The sequence below is a fragment of the Xenopus laevis genome, chromosome 2L (assembly GCF_017654675.1).
Source record: "Xenopus laevis strain J_2021 chromosome 2L, Xenopus_laevis_v10.1, whole genome shotgun sequence".
NCBI lineage: Eukaryota > Metazoa > Chordata > Amphibia > Anura > Pipidae > Xenopus > Xenopus laevis.
The window spans coordinates 139,136,977-139,160,847 of record NC_054373.1 but is presented as its reverse complement, the minus strand read 5'-3'; the positions used below and the strand labels follow the sequence as shown (position 1 = coordinate 139,160,847).

The following is a 23,871-nucleotide window of genomic DNA, read 5'->3' as shown; positions in this document are numbered from 1 at the left end:
ATGCATATTGCATATTTTCTGTTAATCCAATAAACTTTATGTCACTGCTGAAATACTACTGTTTCGTTAAGGCATGTTATATATTAAAAGGAAGGTGCTACTTTGAAAGTTCAGCCAATGAAAAAACAAAATTCCAAAGAGAGAGAGAGAGGTAGATATATAAATCCATATATGGACAGCACCACCTTCCAGCTTCCCCTGTGCACGGAGAAGCAGTGCATATGTAGAGAAAGAAAACACCAGCACCAGGGGTCTTTTTGCATAAAAAAAGATGTATATTGTGTTGCATGTAAAACCGACGTTTCAGTCTCTCTGAAAATACATACAAAGTAAACCCTTGAATAACCACCTCCCACATAGTGTGAACGTGTCAGTGATATCACATGTGCAATTTTAGCTCGTATGGCTGGAAATCAACCATCTTAAATATTGTTGCCTTTATATGGACAATATAAAAAAAAGTGCCATTTGGACATATAAATATCTTAAGAATGCCCTAATGCAAATTGACAACATGGACAATTTGTTTTTCATATGGCATGGCACGCCAGGAGAACTGGCATTATTTGTTGAGGAGCTTAATGCACTGCCCACCTCTGTGAAATTAACAGTACACCATGACCATGAGATTATTAATTACCTGGATATTACAGTATATAAGGATAGAGCATACAAAAAGTTCCAAACTAAAATTTATCAAAAAGAGACGGATAGGAATACAATACTTCAATACAACAGTAGTCACCCAAAATATCTGGTGAACTCACACAATCACACAATCACAAATGCTTTGAGTGGTTAGGATTACCAGTGATCCGAATGATGGATAAAGCACTGCGTATCTTGACAGCGCTATATAAATAAATGATGATGATGATGGATGATATGTCCACACGATTTGAGGAGAGGGGATATCCCTCGAGTGTAACAAAGCAAGCTAAACAGTGGGCATTGAGCCTGGACAGAAATACAGTATTGCGGGAGAAGCAAGATACAGTTAGTGCAAAGGGCACTTTGCTGAGCTCCTTGAATGGAGTGCAAAGTATTGTGCCTTTCTCTGAATGTCGGGTTGCTGGTGTTCAGCAGTACTGCTTTCAGAGGTCAGCATGTATTTGTCCCCTGTAATGTCTCTTAGTTTTCTTGTCTTTCAGGCACACAGGGTAAGGAGAACAAAGGGGCCCAAGGTAAAGGAGAACCCTGTACTTACTACCCTTCTATGTCAGATGTTAAGTATAATACTACCTTGCACTTAAGCATTGCAGCCTGCACAGATCATTGCCCCAAGTGCAACTATTAAGTGCATGGGATCTAACAGGTGTAATGTTGTGCACTAGCATTAAAAACATGAAAAGGCGGCGGAATAAAATGCAGGTTTATTGCTACAGACTAGCCAATGCTTAAGGGAGCTATTCCCGAAACGTGTCAGGCGTACTAGTCTGCAGCAATAAATTTACAACCCTGCTGCCTTTTCGTGTTTTTAATGCAATTGGTGCAGTGGGGACACTGCTGGCTGAGCAAATACACTAATTAGAAGCCACTTTGGAATGGAATACCAGCGGAGAGGGGGCTTGGAGCGGTCTTTTTGAATCTGCACAGCGAACTAATGTTGTGCACTGCCACCTGGGGCAATGGTAAATCTTAATCCTACAATTTTACAGTCGGGTAAGTAATACATTTCTGTGGAATGTGGGATACATACCTGTTGAAAACTGGAAGGGGAAACCATACCACTAAGGCAGAGGTCCCCAACGATTCTTACCCATGAACAACATTTAGGTCTAAAAAGAGTTGGGGAGCAACGCAAGCATGAAAAATATTCCTTGGTAGTGCAAAATAAGTGCTGACGGGCCATTTGGTAGCCCTTGTGTGAACTGGCAGCCTATATGAGGCTCTGTTTGGCAGTACATCTGATTTTTATGCAAACAAAACTTGCCTCCAAACCAGGAATTTAAAAATAAGCACCTGCTTTGAGGGAACTGGGAGCAACATTTAAGGGGTTGGAGAGCAACATGCCTTACACTGCCTTAGCTGCCATAATCAGTGATCTATAAGAACAGTTTCAGCTGAACTCCATTGTGCTCCACAGAGTTCATACCCTATTTTCGACCAATAAAGTTTACCTATACTCACGGGCAGTCTATCATGCCTTGCAATGTCAAATCTTTGTCAAATCACCCACAATTCTTAATCATCAATACAAAAGCCTGCTGCCATATTGAGGCTGCAGTCATCATTTCCTGCCTATTGCTCCTTTTTTGGCACTTGCCTTTTGACACTTTTAAATAATGAGCAATGAGTGTGAGTAAAAATATAATTTCCTGCAATGATTATACAGGAACTCTGGAAAATGCATTGGAATGCAAAATCCCTGCATCCTGTCTGGCAGGAGAGCAAAGACTTCCACCTGTAACATAAATACATTCCTGTCTGTGTTCAGGGCAGCATATGGGTGCTTTCTTGGAACCCTGAGCTTGTGTGTGATTTATGCCTAGGTAATGTTATATCCTGTCATGCTAACTGTAATGCCATATCTGTAATATACATGCTACTCATCTGCTCAGGTTGCAGTATGTAGGGAAATGTGTGATGAATCGAGTTAAATCTATGGCTAAACCGGGTATTGGCTCTGCTTAACTCTTAGGGTGTATCAAAGGGGCTGTTTACACTTTTTTCAGTTGTTTTCAGATAGTTCATCAGAAATAAAGACATTTTTCAATTAATTTCTATTTGTGACATTTTTCTAATATTGGCATATAAAGTTTAAATTTTCACCTTTTTGTGTCTTTCTGCTCTGGGAGGGGGGTCACCGACTCTGCAACAGTGTAACTGTTTGAAATGACTCATTAGTTGATACATTTCTTATCTTTGATTCAGCCAACCATTCTTTTCAAGGAACTTTTTCGCTTTCTAAGTTAGGAAATTGTGAGATGCTATATGTTTTATGCTATATGTTGTAGTATTCTAAATCATATGTTTGCTTACAGATATGATCAATTACATTGCCTCTATTTGTTGCTTTATATGCCTCCAAAAACAGAAGGAAGTTATAAAAGTGTTCTTGATTGCCATCCATTTAATTCATCTGGTTCTGCATGTTAAGATCTTTAAAGTAATGATTAATCAATAGGTAAAATTTCTATAGCATAATGTGTAGGTTTGAGCTTTAGATATAACTCAACGTGGCTTGTGATATGATCTGATAATACATTACCTATATATATATACACACTTAAGTAATAGCTCTGGGGAAAAGGTTTTCCCAAAGCAAAATCAGCATCAGTTTTGGCATGTTATCATGAACATGCAAAATGAATGTTTATTGTCTCCCTGGTCTGTTTATTTGTCTGTGATTGGTAGGTGCAGTAGTTCCCAATTTTCATTCTTGCACCATAAACCCTCCTATTGTATTATAATTCCCTTACAAGAAAGCACAATGCTCAACAGCTTGGTTATAACACACCGATGAGAGTATCGGTTGCTTATACAGAAGGCCACTCACCTGCGAGTAGTCAAAAATTGCTATAAAAAAAATTCAGTAGCACAGCAATTAGTTGTAAGGTGCAACAGGTGTTTTATTTAGCCCATTTACATATAGTTACATGTTCAACCCCTCCAAATGAAAACCCAGCATCCATACACACACCCCTCCCTACTTTCACATAAATTCTATATACCCATATCTATACTAACTATAGAGTTTAGTGATCCACTTTATGGGTAAAAAGGTCCCCTGCCATTTGTCTATAACGTCCTCTAATGTACTTGTAAAGTGTAATCATGTCCCCTCGCAAGCGACTTTTTTCCAGAGAAAACAACCCCAACCTTGACAGTCTACCCTCATAATTTAAGTCTTCCGTCCCTCTAACCAATTTAGTTGCACGTCTCTGCACTCTCTCCAGCTCATTTATAAGGACTGGAGTCCAAAACTGCACTGCATACTCCAGATGAAGCCACACCAGGGACCTATAAAGAGGCGTAGTATGATGAAAGGCAACATTTTGACCCCCCAGACCAAGAAATTTCCTTACAAGGACCCAGTTTGTGGCATGGCCATTTAAAAGTAGCCAGTTATGACATACCACAACCCCCCTCAAGTTTTCTAATAGTGGATTATGCAGAAAGATCTGAATTATGGAAAGGTCATCTCCCATAGACTCCATTTTATCCAAATAATCCAAATGTTTAAAAATAATTTCCTTTTTCTCTAGAATAATAATAAAACAGTACCTTGTATTTGATCTAATCTAAGATATAGTGAATCCTTATTGGAAGCAAACCAGCCTATTTAATGTTTATTTAATGTTTAAATGATTTTCTAGTAGACTTAAGGTATAAAGATATAAATTATGGAAAGATCCATTATCAGGGAAACCCCAGGTCCCGAGCATCCTGGATAACAGGTCCCATACATAATATATAATACTTACTAGACTATAAAAAGTGTTTTAATGAAAAAAGGGGAGGACGATTAATTAAGATTTCAAATTTACAGTAAATTTTATTAATATGTACATTTTGTAAAAGTACAAGCAAAACTATAGCAAATATAGGTCACTAATTTCATACAATATCAATATTTTACAGACACATTTGGTGCAAAGTACAGTAAGTAGGACAAAGAAAGGGTTTAGAAATCATTTGTAATAACCATGATTTTTTTTCCTTACTTCTTGTAAAATGTAGCGACACTTTCACAAACAACAACACTATTTTCCCCCAAATAAAAAACTACGGTTAGATATGCAAATTAAATAACGTGAATCATAGTCATGAAAGGAATATTGCAATCTATTGGAACAAAGAGCTATGAATGTGGGAGTGCAAAAAAGCTACTGAATGTATGTAAATCTCACCTACAGAGTCTTCTGTTTCTTGATAGTGATATGCATCCTAGAAAACGGTCACTTAGCGGATAAAAGTGCTAGTTTATATTTTTGGTTAATACCAAGAACACACATTTACTTGTATTGTCTTGGTACTCACCACACAGATATGTATTCAAAATAAATACACGGACACAATATTTCACAATGCAAGCTACATTATATTAATTGCCTATTTAAATACTGCGAGTTATAGAGCCATTGGCAGATTTTTTTACTTCACATTTCTTACGTCTTATAAAATCGTATAAAGTGCCTTTTTTTTTTTACGAATGATCCAAAAGCCACCCAAACAAAGGTTTATGAAAACTGGGTAGCTTTTCAGTGATTTCACAATAATGAACAACAGCTTGTAAGAGATCACCAACAGTCCAGGCTTTTTCTGCCAGCCTTCTGGAAACCTAAAAAGAGAAAGCAGTACAGTATTGACCGTCATGAAAATGCCAATCAGATACAGTCTGTAAATTAAGGCATAAACTAAAAACATTTCCTCAGTCCTCATCAACCACTTCATTGCCTTCATTTGAGTTCAGTACAGGACAAAATAAATATTGTATTTTGAGAGTGGAACCCCTGCAATCTCGTGGTTTGTGGTTAAATAAAAAAAGACAAAGTGGCAACAGGAAACTCTGAATGAGGGAATAATACGGTTTGTTACCGCACCCTAATGCCATGCGTAGCAACCAAATTTAAGCTTTATTAATAAGGCAGATTTTTTTTCCTATTGCGGTATCTCAAGTGGTTCTTATGGTTTCAACTCCACCTTTTACAAAAATAGTTTTTTTTCTACCAAACTGCATATTCTAAAATGTCAAAGTAAATTGGGCAATTAAATGTCCTGATGTTTGTGTAAACTATTTTAAGCCACATATTTCCAGATGTGGGAAAATATAAGAAGCTAAAATATTTTTTGTAATCGCCATTGTTTTTGCACAGAGTGTCCCTTATTAGGAACAGTGCTAAACATTTCCATTTTTCTTCTTTATACAGGCATATAGCTATTGCCAATGAATTTAGCACACCCAGCATTAACAAAAGTTACAGGGTTTCATTAAGGCAACCATCTCAGTTCATGTGTTTTCAGAAACAGCCAACACTTTAGGATGGAACTGCTTTCTGGCAGGCTGTTGTTTCTCCTACTCAATGTAACTGAATGTGTCGCACTGGGACCTGGATTTTACTATTGATTGCTGATTGCTTAGATATACCAGGCAGCTGTTATCTTGTGTTAGGGAGCTGTTATCTGGTTACCTCCCTATTGTTCTGTTGTTAGGCTGCTGGGGGGGGGGAAGGGGGCAGTAAAGAGTGATTGAAGTTTATCAGAGCACAAGCCACATGACTGGGGGCAGCTGGAAAATTGACAATATGTCTAGCCCTATGACAGATTTCAAAATTAAATATAAAAAAATCTGTTTGCTCTTTTGAGAAACGGATTCAGTGTAGAATTCTGCTGGAGCAGCACTATTAATGGATGCGTTTTGAAAAAACTTTTTTTCCCATGACAGTATCCCTTTAAACCTGGAAGTTTAGCAACAGAAGGAGCACTTCCAATACAAACGTACCAGAAATACAGCACAGCACTCAGCAGATCAGTCGTATTACAAACAATAAAATTCCAACATCTTGATCACAAACTGTCATCTTCATCAGCTCTAACGTCTCAACCACAGTTTGTGATCGAAATTTTGGTTGAAATCATTTTGATGAGTGCGCTGTTGTGTTTCAAGAAAAATGACACTTGCACACTAACACACACAACCAAAACAACCTTAAGCACTTACAGCCAAAAGTTCTCTTTTGTCACCTTCCACAAAGTACAGCTCAGAGACGCCAACCTCTGAAGCAACAATCCACTGTAATGTTGTCCTCAGCTGCGACTCAATTATATATGGTCCCATATCAACATTTCTAATCAGTAAAGTCTTGCAGAGATGTTCTGGGGCTGGGAAAAAATTAGGAGATCAATAGTTAGTATTTCTCAAATAAGTCTGCATCTGAAATGCCAACGTTGCAAACCAAATACTTCTAATAATAAATAAATTAGCTTCTATTTTAGGCCAAACTGCTAGAAAAGTTACAAAATGTAAGAAATTGAAATCCTCCTCTAAGTTATTCCTCCCTCTATTTTCATAAGCAAAAAGGTATGTTTAGATGTACATGAAAATAATATATTGAATAAAACATAGTAATATACTATTTCAGTAGTATGTGCCATTGGGTAATCATAAATAGAAAATTGTCATTTAAAAAAAAAATAAGGGCCGCCCCCTGGGATCCTATGATTCACGGTGCACACAAACATACCAAACATGTTAGGTCACATGAGCCAATTAACAGACAGAGTTCTGTCTTTTGCTTCCACACTACTTCCTGTTCAGATTGAGTTGTAGTATTTCTGGTCAGGTGATCTCTGAGGCAGCACACAGACCATCACAAAATGGTAGTTCAAGGGAAAAGATGTAAAGGCCGATATTTACTTAAATGTATATACCAATTTGGTAAGAATCTTTAATATGACACTTAATATGATATAAACTCTGTTGCTTAAATATTCATTTTGGGGGTAAAGTTTTCCTTTAACTGTCATGTATGTATCCCAGACTATGATTGCGAGACACTATGGTGCCGATTTCTTTAACAATCAAATGTTAAAATCAGGTCTGTCGTTAAAAAGACAGGAGTTCTCTATCTCTAATGTGTTTTTTTGCATACTTTACTAAAATAAATGATACAGTTCAGCATGGAAGGACAGCATATGGTTGCGGTTACCTTTTGCAGCTGCTTCATGATTTTCATCTTTGTCTTCTGCACCATCACTTTGTTACATATAAATAATTTAAAGGGAAAAAAAGTAATTTAGATTAGACAAAATACCCTTAAAATTAGGGATGCACCGAATCCACTATTGTGGATTCGGCCGAACCCCCGAATGCTTTGTGAAAGATTTGGCTGAATACCGAACCGAATTTGCATATACAAATTAGGGGTGGGAAGGGGAAAACATTTTTTACTTCCTTGTTTAGGGACAAAAATTCACAAGATTTCCCTCCCCGCCCCTAGTTTGCACATGCACATGAAGATTTGCTCAGCCGGGCAGAAGGATTCGGCTGAATCCGATTCCTGCTGAAAAAGGCTGAATCCTGGATTCGGTGAATCCCTACTTAATATTAACTTCTGAAATTGAATTCATGATTTTGAAAGAGATTATCATGCACACCTTTATAAAGAGGAGAAAGCAAACCAGCACTGAATGTGTATAGAGTGCAAAAGGGATTTTGCAGTGGATGACACCATATTAAACTTAATATGCCTCTGATTTTCCCTTGTAGATCTTCTGTTAATATTATGCAAGTCATAATGTAACATCTTTGTAAGACTTGCCATGCAAACATTGCCTTAGCCTCTATTCATTGCTACACATCAACATGAGAAGTTTATTCAGCATCTCATTCAGAAGGACTTTCAGGGAGAATCAGGCCTTTCACCAAAATTCAGTCACATGCCACCAAATACAAAACAAGTCATTGAGCTTTAAAAGTAGGCAGACGTATGTCTTACTGTGGTAACCAATAAATGAATAAATAACGACCTTTATCTCATTAATGCTCCAGGATAGGAAATAAGTATGGTTCTGTACTTTATCTAACAATACATTCACCATCTCGGAACAGTGTGCGTGCTTGATATACAGAAGCTGCAATTCTTTAAAGCCTAAGGAAAATGCCGCCCTTACTCATTATAGCCTTGCCTAATATTTAGTAGCTACAAAGAAATCAGAGCAGCAGTGTGAAATGTATTACAGTGTAGCTTCCTAGGTGGTGAACCTGAGCTATAAAAAGAACTGCTTCACACTTCATTGATATATAAAGAACTGGCAGTTTTCAGTTACTGGTCTTTCTTTATTGCAGAGCTGAGATTTCAAGATTATATTCAGCCCAGTTTTTCTGAAATACAAGCCTGGTTAATACAATACCATATCCAGGTTTCAATATGCAGAAACAGCCCCTTAATTCATATATCATTGCCAATTATGGAGAAATAGGAAATATATACATGCAAATTTGATCAACTATGTGTACTGGTTACAGGAGATAGATCTCTCACCGAGGATTTTGTTTAAAAGCTTTAGTTTGATTCATTTATAATGAATACAGCATGGTTGAAAGGCAGATCAAGCAAGTATAATCAAAGTACAAGAGACACTTGTATACCACAGGCTCTCCAAGGCAGTCTTTAGAACCCAGTAGTAATGCAGGCAAGCAAACGAATTGTTCTGCAATTGACACTAATTAGCAGAGAATGGTGAGGGCAAATCATGGGCACATCTAAAACTGCAATTCCCATGCTTGTGATATTTCAGCTGATAGAAGTATTTGGCTTTGTCACTTAAATACTTCTTGAGGGACACTTAGTTAACAGGTGCAGAGACCTCTATACTAACTTCTCAGCTTTCAGTACAAAGGGTTCTAAAGGGAAACTCAGAGAGCCTATGCCTTCACTATTTTTAAAATAAGAACGATGCATGTTAACAGAAATGCTTACTTTGGCTTGCCATGACTTAGTCGCATGCACTAATAAAATCAGTAGCTAGACCAACCTGTCTGATGGTGGAAAGGAAATATTCTCTTCATACATGTCTCCTTCCAAGCCAAGACTGCTCCAGCTACTGCTGTTACCATTACTACCAGAAAACAATATTGCAAAACAACAGCTGAAATAACACTTTATAATAATACAATTTAACCAGATTTGGTCTAAACCTATTATGACTGTTATTTACCTGTAGCATGTCTATCTTTAGATCAGTGGTCCCCAACCAATGGCTCCAAAACAACATGTTGCTCACCAACACCTTGAATGGTACTCCCAGTGGCTTCAAATCAGGTGCTTATTTTTTAATTCCTGGCCTGGAGGCAAGTTTTTGGTTGCATAAAAACCAGGTTTATGGCCAAACAGAGCTTCTAGTAAGCTGCCAATCCCTTTAGGGCTAACACATTGCCAATCACAGAACACACCAATCGTTAAGGTGGCACACTCTTAGAATCTACTTCAAAGAAATCGCACTTCAAACGTCTCTGAGGAAGTGCAGTGACAAGAAACGCGTCAGACCTCATGGCGCTGTTTTTTCAGTGTATCAAGATGTTTGAATAAAGAGAGTTATTTTACTTACAATTTGAGAAAAAGCGATTCCTTTGAAGTGGATTCTAAGAGTGTGCCGCCTTAATGATTGGTGTGTTCAGCAAAAACGTTCCCCTTAGTGACGGACTCAGGACGGCAGCCAGGGCCGCCATTAGAAATCATGGTGCCTCGTACAACAATATTTTTGGGGCCCCCTGGGCCCCGCCCACCCTGGTGACCAAGCCCTGCCCAGATCACAGTTAAAAGACCACACAGACATCAGCGCTTAAACAGTAACCCCCCCCCCACACAAGTTATAAAAAGCTATTGATGGTGAGGGCACCCTTATCAGTTTAAAAAAAAAAAAAAACATTGGCACCAAGGCCCCCCATAAAAGTTTTTTTTTTTTTTTAAAAAAAGCACTGATGCCAGGGCCCCCCTTACAAGTAAAACAAATTGGGGCCCCAAAAAATATTTTTTTTAAAAAACATTGGTGGCAGGGGCCTATAGAATATTAAAATAATACATTGGTGGCCAGGGGATTAAAAAAAACAAAACACAAATTGGTGTTCAGTAGAATTGAACTCATGGCTTCAGGACTTGTTGCCTTCGGGTCTATTCGCCGCTTCGGGACTTCGGCTGTTTGGCTTTTCGGCACTTCTGCATTTTCGGCTGTTCAGGCTGGCCGCAGATCTTCAGCGCTCGCAAGGGGGGCCCGGCTCTGCACTGCCGGGCCCCCCTTGATGCCCGGGCCCAGGACACTTGTCCCCCCCTAATGGCGGCCCTGGCGGCAGCACCTGGGTCACAGCGAAGTCTGGGTAAGATTTTCTAAGAGATATACATATATATCCTATGTGTGCGGGGAGTTTGAACCGCTCGAGTATATTAGCGAGAGGTCTGGGGCTGGATGCACCCAGGCCATAAAGTTAGAGCGGAAGCATGAAAATGTATATTAATTGACTAAGTATTAGAATAGCTACTACGGACTGGAGATTGTGAAAAAGAACCCCCGGTGTAACGCTGGATACGTGTATAGACATTGCCAATCACAGCCCATATTTGGCATCCCCAGGAACTTTTTTCGTGCTTGTGTTGCTCCCCAACTCTTTTTGTAATTTGAATGTTGCTCTCGGATGAAAAACGTTGGAAATCCCTGCCTTAGACCATATGTTTAAAAGACATTAAAAAAAATAATCAAGATACGGTGATGATTAGGAATGGATAGAAGAGAAAACCTTTCAAAAAGCAAAATACTATCCATATTCAGATGATGTTTGCGTTAAAGGTAAACTATTGTGAAAATGAAAATATAATATAAGCTTCATCATACTGAAATAACAAATTTTCTAAATCTTATCAAAATTCTGACCTGTTTCTGAACTACTCTTCAATATTCCCCTCTCAGCATCTGTCTCACTTCATTCTCTTTTCATGTTGAGAATCTGATTTTGAATGATCTAATACAACCTTTGAGGGACTCATTTTGCCTAAAAGCTCACTCTTTCAAAATCACCAGAAAAAAAAATCTGACACCCAACTCCTGCATGAAGAAAAATCAATACTAAGAGGGGGATAGTGGAAATAAACGTGATTATTTCAGAAACAGTTCAGCATTTTTAATTGGTTCAATTAGAAAAGGTCTTATTTCAGTGTGATCAAGTCAAATTTTTATTTTTGCAATAATTCCTGTTTAACATCATCAGCTGGAACAGAGAGAAACTTTTCAAATGCAATAATGCAGTGACATGCAAGGTAGTTCAAAAGAATGTAATGAAACCATGCTTAACCACAAAGTAAAAAATACATATAAAACGTAGGAAGAGTGTAAGAACCAATCAGTGATGGCATTATGTGGTGGAAGGATGTTAAGACTAATTTAAAGCAAATGCCATACTACCATAGTTTAACAGTAACATTACATGTTTCTGTTTTTGTTAATTTTGGTAATAAGGTCTAATTGGTAATAAGGTTTAATTTAGCCAGCATCTGATTTGTTCTGCAAGCAATAAGAAAATGTTATGCTTGACACTTCCTATAACTATATATAAATATATATATGCGATGTGCAATAAAAGAAGGTAGTCTCTCAAATGTTCTTCCCTGATTAGCATTCTCTAAAAGAGATTTTCTAAAAAACGAAGACCAGTTGCAAATTGTCTCACAATATCACTCTCTAAATCATACTAAAATGAAAGTATATCATTATTAATATAACAGGGTAAGATAGGCTTCAAATTGCATAAATGCCTCAACCATGGGGGCTGTTAGGTTCTTAAGATGTCTATCATTAGAATTTTTTTCACTAAAGTTGTAAGATGCATCAGGCAGAAAGAAATCTTAGTGTTCAGTTTGTAGGTATTCCCTTTGTATAATATATACAATATGATATGATATTACCTGTCACTGAGGTGCAGGAAACTGCTGCTCTCATCTTGATGCTCATCTTCAAAACTCAGATTGGACCAGCTGCCATTACTGTCATCCCCAACACTGACACTTGTCTGCTGGCTAGTAACAGAGTCTGCTGACTGGAAGCCATCTTTGCCATCAGAACTACATTCAATTTGTAATAAAAAAAGAAATAAGTAAGCTCAAAATAATAGATTTACAAACACCTAATAGATTAAAAAGGCATTATCAAGGCTAAAAACAGTCAGGTACATTTAGATTTGAAAAACTTTCAAGTACTTACATACGGAAAGGATTAAATCCACCTTTGCATGTGCAAAGAAATAGGGTTCAGAGCATTACTGGTCATTTAAATAATAGCTTACGGTACTCTATAATTCAGACTTAAATGTCAATGATACATTGTTTGTAGTCATTCTATTTTGTCAGCTGTAATCTCACAGATGTATGGAAGTAAAATACAGCACAAATAAGCAATATAAAAGAAATAATTTCCCAGTAGGTAAAGAGATTTCTCCTACCTTTGGTTAACAACATGTCCGATGTTCTTCATAGCATACATCATTATTTCTGTGGTGAGACTATCTGCAAAGCTGCTCCCATCTTGTCCAATACCACTATCGGCAGCTAAACTTGTGTTGCTCAGCTCACGCTCTGCTTTTTCTATAGCAGCACTAGCAATTTTTTCTGCAAATATTGCCCTCTTATCAAAATCAATGTGAATTTTAGGTATATTATGATGAAAAATTCTTGATTTATGACCATTGTTATGTTTAGACCTTGAACATTGTTTCGTTCTCCTGGAGACATCAGGCCCCAAGAGAAAATGACAAGACAACGGAGTATGTCCTTGTTCTTTTGCACTGCAAACCCTACAAATGGGTCCATATGAATGCATTGGCTTCCCAGTATGTGACACTTTATCATTGTTTTTCCTGTGTTCAAATGTTTGAAGTCTTGCTGTTTCCAAGGTAAATTCTATGGTACTATCAACAACTTTACATGCATATTGCTCAATAGCTTGACGGACACCTACTTTAAGACTTTCATCATTCAGGCTGCCAGTGCTATGATATAATTTATTTGTCTGTGAATATGGAAGGAGACTCTTGGAAACATTTCTTCTGACAAGGTCACCAGTTGCCTCATCAGTTTTTGATTTTGTATACAGACATGAATCAGTCAGTGATTTGGGAAGAGACACGGCTGATATTTTTAGTTTTCTCCTTACATCACAAGTTATTGTATTTGCAAGAGTTTCTGCAAAACGTAGCAGGCCTGTGAACTCTGGTCTACGGGAATCTTTGCCATGTCCAGAAGATTCCTCACCAAAGGAATGATTTGGAATGCTCTTCCTTCTTTGCTTTTCCCGCTCTTGGTGCTGTGTCATGCTTAAAAGCCTGAGAATTTCCTGCATGCTGTTAGCTTCCGAGTTTCTTCTGGGAGCTGGTTTCCTATTGCATTTGAGTTTAATTGTTTTCGAAGCTTGTTGTAAGCCAGACTTAACAGCTCTATAAACTAATCTGCCGGCATACTGATCAATTATTAACTCGTTGTTCCCTCCTTCCATTTTTAGAACGCGTATAATATGGTCGGCATACTCCTCAGTCACACTTTCACAGCTTGGGTATTTGGAGGTCAGACCAGCAGCAATATTGTTATGAGGGAGAGAAAGAGTGGAAGGATCAGATTCTTTAAAATTCATACTTGTACAAATACACCCTTTTTCTTTTGGTCTGCAGTCTCTAGGGTGTTTTCTACAATGACAGCAATCAACATCACAAACTGATTTCACCTTTGTATTCTGTTTCTTGACCACAACTTTCTTTGCATCATTAAGGACTTCTCCAGCTATAATACCTGCGTATTTGCAAAGCATCGCCAGCGTTTCCTCAGAAACATTCCTCATGTATGCTGGGTATCCCCATTTATCACTCAAGTCCGGTAAAAGAGACCTGTTTTTTGCAGAAGATCTGTGAACGGATTTATCATCTAAAACATCTGCAGCCATTTCAGTGGCTACAGATAAGATATTTGTTGACAAATAGTCAGCATACTGAGATGTATCTTCAGAAACCTCAATATCTTCATAAAAGTCTTCAGAATTACCATCACTGCTAGAAGTTTCAACTTCTTCTGAAAGTGACCGCATGACTTTAAGCAGAAAATCTTCTTTCTTCATGCTATCATGTTCAGAATCACTCAAACGGGGTGTAGATGGCGGAGTAGCTGGATAAAACTCTTTTGCCAGTTGCCCTTTAAGTTCCTTACAAAGCTTTTTCATACTCCTTTCTGGGCTTAATTCATAAGAAGCTAAAGGAGTGGGGGGAGGTGTATCAGGTACTGTTGTCATACTGGAATCCCGCTGACTTGTTTTGTCTTCACTAAAATCATCACCACAACTACACATGACTGAGGAGAAATTATTGATGTGAGAAAGACAAGTCTGAAGGCCAAAAATGGAAGAGTATGAAGTATCTCTACTTTGCACATTTCTTTCGGAACTTCTAACTTCTGAAACATCTGAATTCCCCACACATATACTTTTAGAAAATGCACCTTTTTGAGATGCAGATGCATTTTGGGGAAGGTTATACTTCGTAAATAAAAGCTGCTGCTCTGCATTTTTTTGTAGACTTGTACATATTTCAGTGTCCTCCGAAGCATGGCTGTCTTTATCTGCTGAAGCATCAACAAAGTCAGATTTGAGTTTTGGAGGCATACATCTGTCTGAAATTGTGCAACTACTCTCACCTATCGAATGGTGTAAAATACACTTTGCCAGGCCATCTGCAAAATTCAGTTTTGATTGCTCTTTATCGAGAAAGATATTCTGTGAAGGAACAACTTTTTTGGCTGATGATATTACATCATATGCTTCATTTACCATCATATCTACCATTGACACAGAAAAGGCCTTCACATTCTCATTATCTTCCTTTAGCTTCTTAAACGGTAAGTTTTGCTTCTCTTGTTGACTATTGGAAATACTGTAGCCAAAAAGAGGCAGTGTTGTTTTTGTGGTTGGAATTTCATGCCCATATTTTGTGGAAAGACTGTAACAATCTACAGTATTGCTATTCATATCATGATGAACTGACACAGCTGCACAATCCTCATTTGAGATTTTATAGAAAGTTAGTGCTTTGGCAGCAACAGGAACTGGGACTGAACTTATAAGTCCGGATGTAAACAGCAACGCATGTTGTACTGTATAATCACTATCCGTGTCATGCTCTGATTGGATCCTGCTTGGTAAATTAGGGAATGTTCCAGACCTTTGCGTAGATTGCATCATACTTTCTGAGTTTACGTACTTAAGAGTGTCCATGGAAACACTAATAGCTGCTTGGGTGGTGAAGGTCACATTAACCTGGGACAATTCAATAAATGCCTCCTGGATCACAGATTCTGACAGATCTTTTGCATAGGAACTTACAATGGCATTGTCATAATCAAACGTCTGCCAGGGTGCAGCAACAGGAGTTGGAGGATGTGAAAACTGGCAAACTTCCATAATCCCCTCAAAAACAAGCTCCTCTGCAAGATCAGTAGCGAACCGTGTAACTGCATTGGTAACCATTTGTTTCTTTATATAACGAAGCTCTTGTAACGCACTTGTAATAACCTCACTGACCATTAAGTTTGCTAAACTATTAATGGCTTGTTTCTTAATTGAAAATGCTTGCATCCTCCTAATTTCATAGAAAGCCATTTGAAACACATACGACGTTAACCTGGCAGCCAACTGGCAGAGGGCACTTGTGCAAGACGAAACACCCCTTTGCAAATCTTTAAATGCACCTCCTAAGCTTTTTTCAACTAATTCAGAAGCAAATTTCTGAATGCCACCCTTTTTTTGCTTTGACTTCAGTTTACGCTCCGATTCTTTGTTATAGGATTTGCGTTTAAGTCTTGTGCTTTTTTCCACTCCTTTTTTTGATAATTCATCGTTGATAGGAGGTTTAGTATTTAGCACTGAATCAAACAGCTGAAAGCATACACAGTTTGCATAATCACTGTAAACCCTGTCTTTCTCTGAAGCATGCTCATTGCCTTCCAGGGTATATAAGCACTCCGCGTGTGTGGAAATACCGAGTGGGCTAAAAGCAGAAGATCTGATGGGATTAAATAAAGTGGCAGAATCTTCCACAGTTGCTTTCACAGGACGGTGGGAATCTGACACCTTACTTATGTTATTATATGGAGATTCAGGTTTCCTTGGAGTCGGTTTTTTAACATTTGCTGACAAGATAATACTATCAGCCTTAAATTTCTGAGGATTCATAGAAACACATTTTCGTTTTTTAGGTGGACTGGCTAGAGCATTTTTTTGTGCAGGTTTCTCGTTGCTTTCAAGCGATGACTCGGTTTCATCGAATTGATCAAAACTATCAAAAAATTCACTGAGCTCCGAGTCGGAGTCTTCTATGTCATCTTTCACAACAGGAATCTTTGGCAAATTAAGTTTAGCTCTCAGACTTTTCTGATATCCTTCCTCATCTAAAAATATAATAGGACTGGGGCTTGAACACTCCGATTCTGAAGACTCAGCAGAAGGGGGCGTGAACACTGTTTTGTCTTGGACAGAAAAGCTCATTTGCTTCCACGAATCACAGACTGATGATGTGACTGTATTTTTAACAGATGCTGATAAATCTGGAAATCCCATGAGTCCCATTAAAGTTGCCGACTTTAAGGATGATCTTCTGCGCAGGGAGCTAAATATAATTTTTGAACCTCTGATGTCTTTACAATGAGTTGGCTGCGTTTGGGATGCAGCATCACGTTGACTTCTCATTATTTCATGGTCTCTTTCTACAACAAAAGCAAGAGTACAGAATCGGTCACTGAGACATTCATTAAAAAAGTACTGTTTAAAAAAATTCTCTCTCTCAGACACAGAAGAAATAATTGGCTTTGCCTTGGTGCAAACAGGGTTATAAAGACAGCCCAGCATTTTCATCTCTGACTAAAATCTTCTACACTACATTTAAGAAAATCCCAATATGAGCATGCGTTTATGCAGGGTTGGTTATAGAAAATCAGTCAGTTTTTAGTACACAGGTTTCCAGATAACAGGTCCCCTACCTGTGCGCCATAAAATGCAAATCAAAAGCAAACATTATAATGCTTTAAAATAAAATACTTAAGAACACAAGCACAACATTAACGACCAATATCTAGAGATTAAGCCAGTGTTCAGCACCTATATTTTCCAGGTCATTGTGGTTACCTTGGTTTCCACTTGTAACTAAATCCTCTTCATCCAGATGTTCAAAGGCGGTTACAAAATCATCCTCAATTGAAGAAACAGACTGATTTGTATCATCTTCCTCACTGTGCGAAGCTTTTCTGAGCGGGTCACTTAAATGATGATCCACTGTATACTTTATTCCAGTTGTGTATTTGCTCATCAGATTAAATAGGGAATCCCTTTTTAAATACGGGATAGTGGGAGATGACATGACACACATTGTTCCAGAAAAACAACCCTTGAAATTAAAAAAAAAGAAAGGTGAAATTTAGGTTCAGCCTTCCAATGGTAAATGCAGGGTTTAAAAGTTATTTTGATTCCCGGTTATATATTAATTAGAAAGTGTACCTGTAATCTCGGAATCACAGATTGATGACATGACGGTATGTTTAATAGATGCTGATAAATCTGAAAGATTTTTGTACCATTTTTTTTCCTGGTGACAAAGCCCAAATGTCACAGTTTTATTAGAGAAAGGAGTTGCGAAGAGTATAATAATATAGCAGTACTGGGAGGCACTGGAGCAAATATATCTCCCACTAACATTAATGGGGTTGTCCCTGGTCTAAGGTTGTGTAATATAATTATTGTTTATGCCAAAGTATTTGTTTGAAATCAAGGGGATGTCCTAATGGATAGTCAAAACATAACATATTCAGTAAATAGAGAGAACCTTTATAAATAGGCTTTGTTTAAACATCTACCACAAACTTTATTCAAAGCTGCACAACTGTTTGACTACTAAATGCCTGAGAAGCAAAGAGCAGGACATTCCTTGTCTTATGGTTCCAACATGATTATGTGTCGCAGACCTGTAAATATATTTGTACTTAAGTGCTGGGCCTCACATACTGATAAATAAGCCCTGGTGAATGCAATTTGTATTAGAGGGATTACTGTTTACTATTCCTGTGCTGCGACTATATATACAAAAGTCCAAACCACAATTAAGAGAACTATTTTACACTCCAATGGAGTTTGTGACAAAAAAAACATGGATCATTTAGTAAAACTGCAAAAGCTAAGCGAGTTTCTAAGGAACTTTGCTACTGTCTACGTGTGGCTACACCTTCCCTATACCGATTTATAACGGACAATTTTTCACAGTGAATTTGGGGAAATTTTACTTCTGTACAGCTTTTTACACTGGTGTGTGTGTGTGTGTGTGTTTACTGATCTCTGGCTATACCTTAAAGGAACAGTAACACCAAAAAATGAAAGTGTTTTAAAGGAATGACAATATAATGTACTGTTGCCCTGCACTGGTATAACTATTGTCTTTGTTTCAGAAACACTACTATAGTTTATATCAACAAGCTGCTGTGTAGCCATGGGGGCAGCCATTCAAGCACAGTATACACAGTACTCAGCGCATAAGTACTGAATAACCCCATTCTATACTACAGAGCTTATCTGTTATCTGCTGTGTATCCTGTGCCTTTTCTCCTTTTTCAGCTTTGAATGTCTGCCTCCATGGCTACACAGCAGCTTGTTTATGTAAACTATAATAGAGTTTCTGAAGCAAAAACACCAGTTATACCAGTGTAGTGCAACAAGTACATTATATTTGTATTACTTTAAAGGAGAAGGAAAGGTTAAAACTAAGTACGCCTTATCAGAAAGGTCCATCTAAATATACCAGTAAACCCCCAAAGTAGTGCTGCTTGAAGTCCCCTGTCAAAAGAAACACTGCATTTCTTTTTTTTCTATTGTGTACACATGGGCTTCTGTATCAGACTTCCTGCCTTCAGCTTAAACCTCATTGCCCTGGGCAAGAGCATGCTCAGTTTGCTCCTCTCCCCCCCCCCCTTCTCTACTGTAATCTGAGCCCAGAGCAGGGAGAGACTCAGGCAGGAAGTGATGTCACACCACATTAATACTGCAGCTCCTATCCTAAACAAACAGAGAGTTTCTAGAGCTTTTTACTCAGGTCTGGTAAAACATTCTACAGAATAAATATAGCATTCTAGCTTGCACTATTGCAGTTAATCTATTGGCAATAAAATGCCTCTGTAGCTTTCCTTCTCCTTTAATACACTCATTTTTTTGGTGTTACTGTTCCTTTAAGCAGGGGAGGGTGAATATGCAGGAAAGCAGGAGATGCCTGAAATACCTTAATGGCAGTTGGAGACAGGAATCCCTTGCATAAGGGCTTGTAATTGTTAACAGACTAGCTTGTCTAGGAGATTGCGTTGGTGAGATCTAGCTGTTTCTGTGTTATGCCAACTAGGAACAGTTAGTGTGGGGTTAGCAATCCCCAGGCCACATCCACCACATGGAAATTGTATGATCTACTTTGACTCCCAGTGTACCAAGTGAAAAGTTCCATCTTTACCTATATCTGTTAGAAATGTGATTCTCCCAATTAAGAAATACTGTCGCCCAGAATTCTTTTTTTAATCTTAGATGATAGTCTTTCCTTTCCCATTCCCGTGAAGGCCCATGCTAAGGCATAGTTGCATGCATCAGTGCTCTACCTGAAGAGCAGCAAATGTTCAGAGGAATTTCATATGCCCCTCCTTCCAGGGTGTGTCAACCTTTTCTATACACATTCTGGGTTGTGGTAATTCAGATCAGACATACACGGATGCATCATAATACAATAAGCACTTTAATGTTCATAGACAGAACAATGTGTAGAACGACTGTCAGGGATGATTACCTGGGTTGCAGAAGATGTACCTTCTTTGCCATCCTTTAGCAGAATAACTTCACAGTCATTTAAAGTGCAGAGATGAAGTGATCTGAGCAGTTCTGGCAGATCCCAGTGTAATGCTTCAACATCCTACAAGCAAAAACATCACAAGTCTCAGTTGTGGTTTCCGATATCATCTACATTACAGGAACAGCTCGTTTTAGTGGTACTTCTTTTTAGCAGGCAGGTCATTCATACTTCATGCCAATTCATTTTATCAGACTGGCTCCACAGCTTTCTGCTTTCACGGTTCACTAAACCAAACCTTAATATGACATTTGTGCATGTTACATTGGCCCAGAATTTACACCAGTTTCCTAGTCCCATTAAGGCTACCCACATTGTTTTCTTCCAGGATGTTACCCAGAATTTAACATTTAAATTCACTCATTTAAAATGAATGATAAAAAAATGATTAGTTAAAAATTCTTACCCGAAGAGGCTCGGATCCTTCAGAAAGTCCAAGAAATGTAAGCTGGAAAGTATAAATATGTGTAATTAAAGGGCAACTGATGGTGGTTACATTATACAGAACAACAGGAAACCAAGGGTCAAATTAACAAATATTTGAGATCGTATTTTTTTCCTTGATAAAAAAAATGATATTGCAATTATATTATGTGACTGTTTTTCAAACTCAAATACACGTAGGGGCAGATGTATTAAGGGTCGAATATCGAGGGTTAATTAACCCTCGATATTCGACCAGCGAATTAAAATCCTTCGACTTCAAAGGAATATCGACTTCGAAGGATTTTGTGCAATTCGTTCGAATTCGAAGGATTTTAATCCATCGATCGAAGGATTATCCTTTGATCAGAAAAAACTTGGAAAGCCTATGGGGAAGGTCCAACATTTTTTTGGACTACTTTGGTAGCTTTTAGGTGGTGAACTAGGGGGTCGAAGTTTTTTCTTAAAGAGACAGTACTTCGACTATCAAATGGTCGAATGATTTTTAGTTCGAATCGTTCGATTCGAAGTCAAAGATCGTAGTCGAAGGTCGAAGTAGCCAATTCGATGGTCGAAGTAGCCAAAAACAACGTTCGAAAATAGAACTATTTTTCCTCACTCGAACTTAGTGAATGGGCCCCCGTAAAGTATTTAATGCAAAAGTTACCAAAAATTTGAATGAAAGGCTTAGACCACCTAAAACATGTCAACATTCTACTGCCTCGTCAAAATGAAAAATGCCATTTTCAGGTATTTTTATTACATAAACTAGTAATCGCGGTAAAATCTTGCACCAGTTTAGTTGCAGTTTTATTCTGTAATTGTATTTTTTAAAACGCAAACTCAAAAACTGATAAATTGCCCTCTCATAAGGTCAGATGGGAGGAAGGATGAAAAATAATAAACGACAAACCTCCACAACATTTTCTTTCTTGATGCCTTTTAATCCCTCTGTAATTCTGCACAGTTGTTTCTTGCTTTCCAACACCGACTTCAGTGAGATCAGAAAAGCATCACTTATATTCTGTAAATAAAAACAGTTGTAAAAGTCACGCAAAGTTTTCAATTATTAAATACATGCAATGCTACAAAATGTATTAGAATAAAATTCTGATGGGTGTGGTTTTTCCCTATTTCTGGGTTGTTTAGCCATTGGGTTCCAAGTAATAGTGCTGGACCCCTTTGGACCCCATTCTTCCCCCATATGATCATGGGGGAAGAATATAGAAAAAGGACATGAAGTAATGGAACTAAAATACAAGAAATAATTTGCAAGCAGATTCATTCACATTTGTACACAGTGTTTACAAAGGTTTATAGTATGGGGCAAATTTATTAAGGTTCAAATTGGAAATTTGAATTTTCGAGTTGGATTTTTGGTTAAAACTCACAAATTTGAGGTGGGACTAATCCAAACTTGAATTTGAATTCAAGATTCATCATACCTGGACCCTGGGAACAATTCGAATTTGCCACCTAAACCCTGCCGAGTTAATGTAGAAATCAATGGGAGAGGTCCAGTGACCCATTTGAAGATGTTAATAGCCTTCATGACATTCGGGACAAAAAATTTAGTCAAATTCGATTTGACTTTTTGGGTTGGTAATATTCATTCAAGTTTTAGATATTCGAGTTTTTTTTTCTTAAATAAGGTATTATTTGAATTTCGAGGTCATTTGAATTAAAAAAAAAAAAAACCTCTAACATTCGACCTTTGATAAAACTGCCCATTTGGGTGTGTTAAATATACAAAACCCTGAAACAGAAATTCTGTAATTCAATATTTCCATTTGACCAATACAGTGGGGAAAAAGAAGGTGAATCATTTTCCTATTCCTAACGTAGCCCCAAAGATTTAATTATTATTTTAAAATGAATGCTCACTCTTTTTTGGGCTATTTTTCAGATTCCTGTGCAGCCTTGTGAGATTTGTGCCATAGGAAACACTTGAATTAAACTGTACAATGCAGTAGAAAACTTTTTGATGAAAAAGCCACCGAGGGAAAGGGGAAAACTCCTTAATAGAATTCCTGATTGTCAGGAAAAGGTTAGTAAACATGATAAAATTTGAACTGATCAGAAAATGGCAAGAACTTTAAGAAGTCTTCCCTTAGTATTAGCTGTAAATAAGAAAACCTGAGAATATGAGAGAAAGAGAAAATATTCCATTCTAAAAGAATATATAATAATCTAAATGGGTGTTATGGATCTTTCATAAAAGATCTCGGTGTCAATATAATTCTTCATTTGCAAATGGCAAACTGTTTTGACTGCTGCTGAATAGTGGTTCTCACATTACCCTGTCTGCTTGTTACCACTACAAAGACACTAGCACTACTGAATCCCCTGACTAGTTAACAGCACAAGAACATGTCGATGTATATTTTAGATACAATGACCTTTAAGTCCTTATATATATTGCAAAATTAACATATGCCACTAAATATTGAGGGGGAGATTTACTCAAACTTTGGTTTCCTGTTTTTATTTCACAAATCTTATTTCTTCGATAAACATTGTTTTTTTATTTCTCTAAAACTCTAAATATTTGAGATTTTGTAAGTGTAAAAACCGCAAAAGATATAATACAAAAATTCTCCAAGTAAAAGCTGTCGAAGTCCCATCAGAGTCAATAGGATCTGAGCTGATCCTATTGGAATGAATTTTTTGAGGTTTTAGAGAAATTGGCATTTTCTTTTCAGATTGTTCAGCGTTTTTTTTCATTCTGGCTTTTTTATATATCTCTTAACTTTCATGGCATTCATGGTTTTAGAGAAATAAGGGGGGAGGCAATTAAAAATCTCAAGTAATGTTTAAAATGGCATTTTGTGAATGTTTATCGGCGCTCGCAATGTAAAATAATTCACTGGCAAATATTACATCACTAAGCAAAGGTTTAGAGTTTCGATAAATATTTAGTCGCAAAATACACTTTGAGATTGTGAAATTTTATTACATACACGGTGCATGTTCACAAAAGCCATCTTGTCGTAATTGGTCAAAAACGGCGCAAACTTAGTTGCTATTATTCACAATCGTCTTTGCAAATTTTTTTTGCG

The 23,871-nt window shown here is 37.6% G+C and overlaps 1 protein-coding gene across 2 annotated transcripts in view; it reads right to left on the bottom strand.

Moving 5' to 3' along the window:
- Nucleotides 1-4,472: 4,472 nt before the first annotated feature.
- akap11.L (A-kinase anchoring protein 11 L homeolog) overlaps nucleotides 4,473-23,871 on the bottom strand; it is a 33,379-nt gene continuing 13,980 nt past the window's right edge. The window contains exons 3-12 of one of the 2 annotated variants that reach the window (XM_018247309.2): nucleotides 21,726-21,836; nucleotides 20,796-20,837; nucleotides 20,330-20,452; nucleotides 17,647-17,905; nucleotides 12,932-17,228; nucleotides 12,399-12,554; nucleotides 9,481-9,564; nucleotides 7,653-7,699; nucleotides 6,665-6,825; nucleotides 4,473-5,284 (exon numbers count right to left, since the gene is read on the bottom strand). In XM_018247309.2, the coding sequence (XP_018102798.1) occupies nucleotides 5,150-5,284; nucleotides 6,665-6,825; nucleotides 7,653-7,699; nucleotides 9,481-9,564; nucleotides 12,399-12,554; nucleotides 12,932-17,228; nucleotides 17,647-17,905; nucleotides 20,330-20,452; nucleotides 20,796-20,837; nucleotides 21,726-21,836 (5,415 nt within the window). In that variant the 3' untranslated portion in view covers nucleotides 4,473-5,149. The remainder of the gene's footprint in view (nucleotides 5,285-6,664; nucleotides 6,826-7,652; nucleotides 7,700-9,480; nucleotides 9,565-12,398; nucleotides 12,555-12,931; nucleotides 17,229-17,646; nucleotides 17,906-20,329; nucleotides 20,453-20,795; nucleotides 20,838-21,725; nucleotides 21,837-23,871) is intronic. The other variant, XM_018247310.2, reaches the window with a different exon arrangement.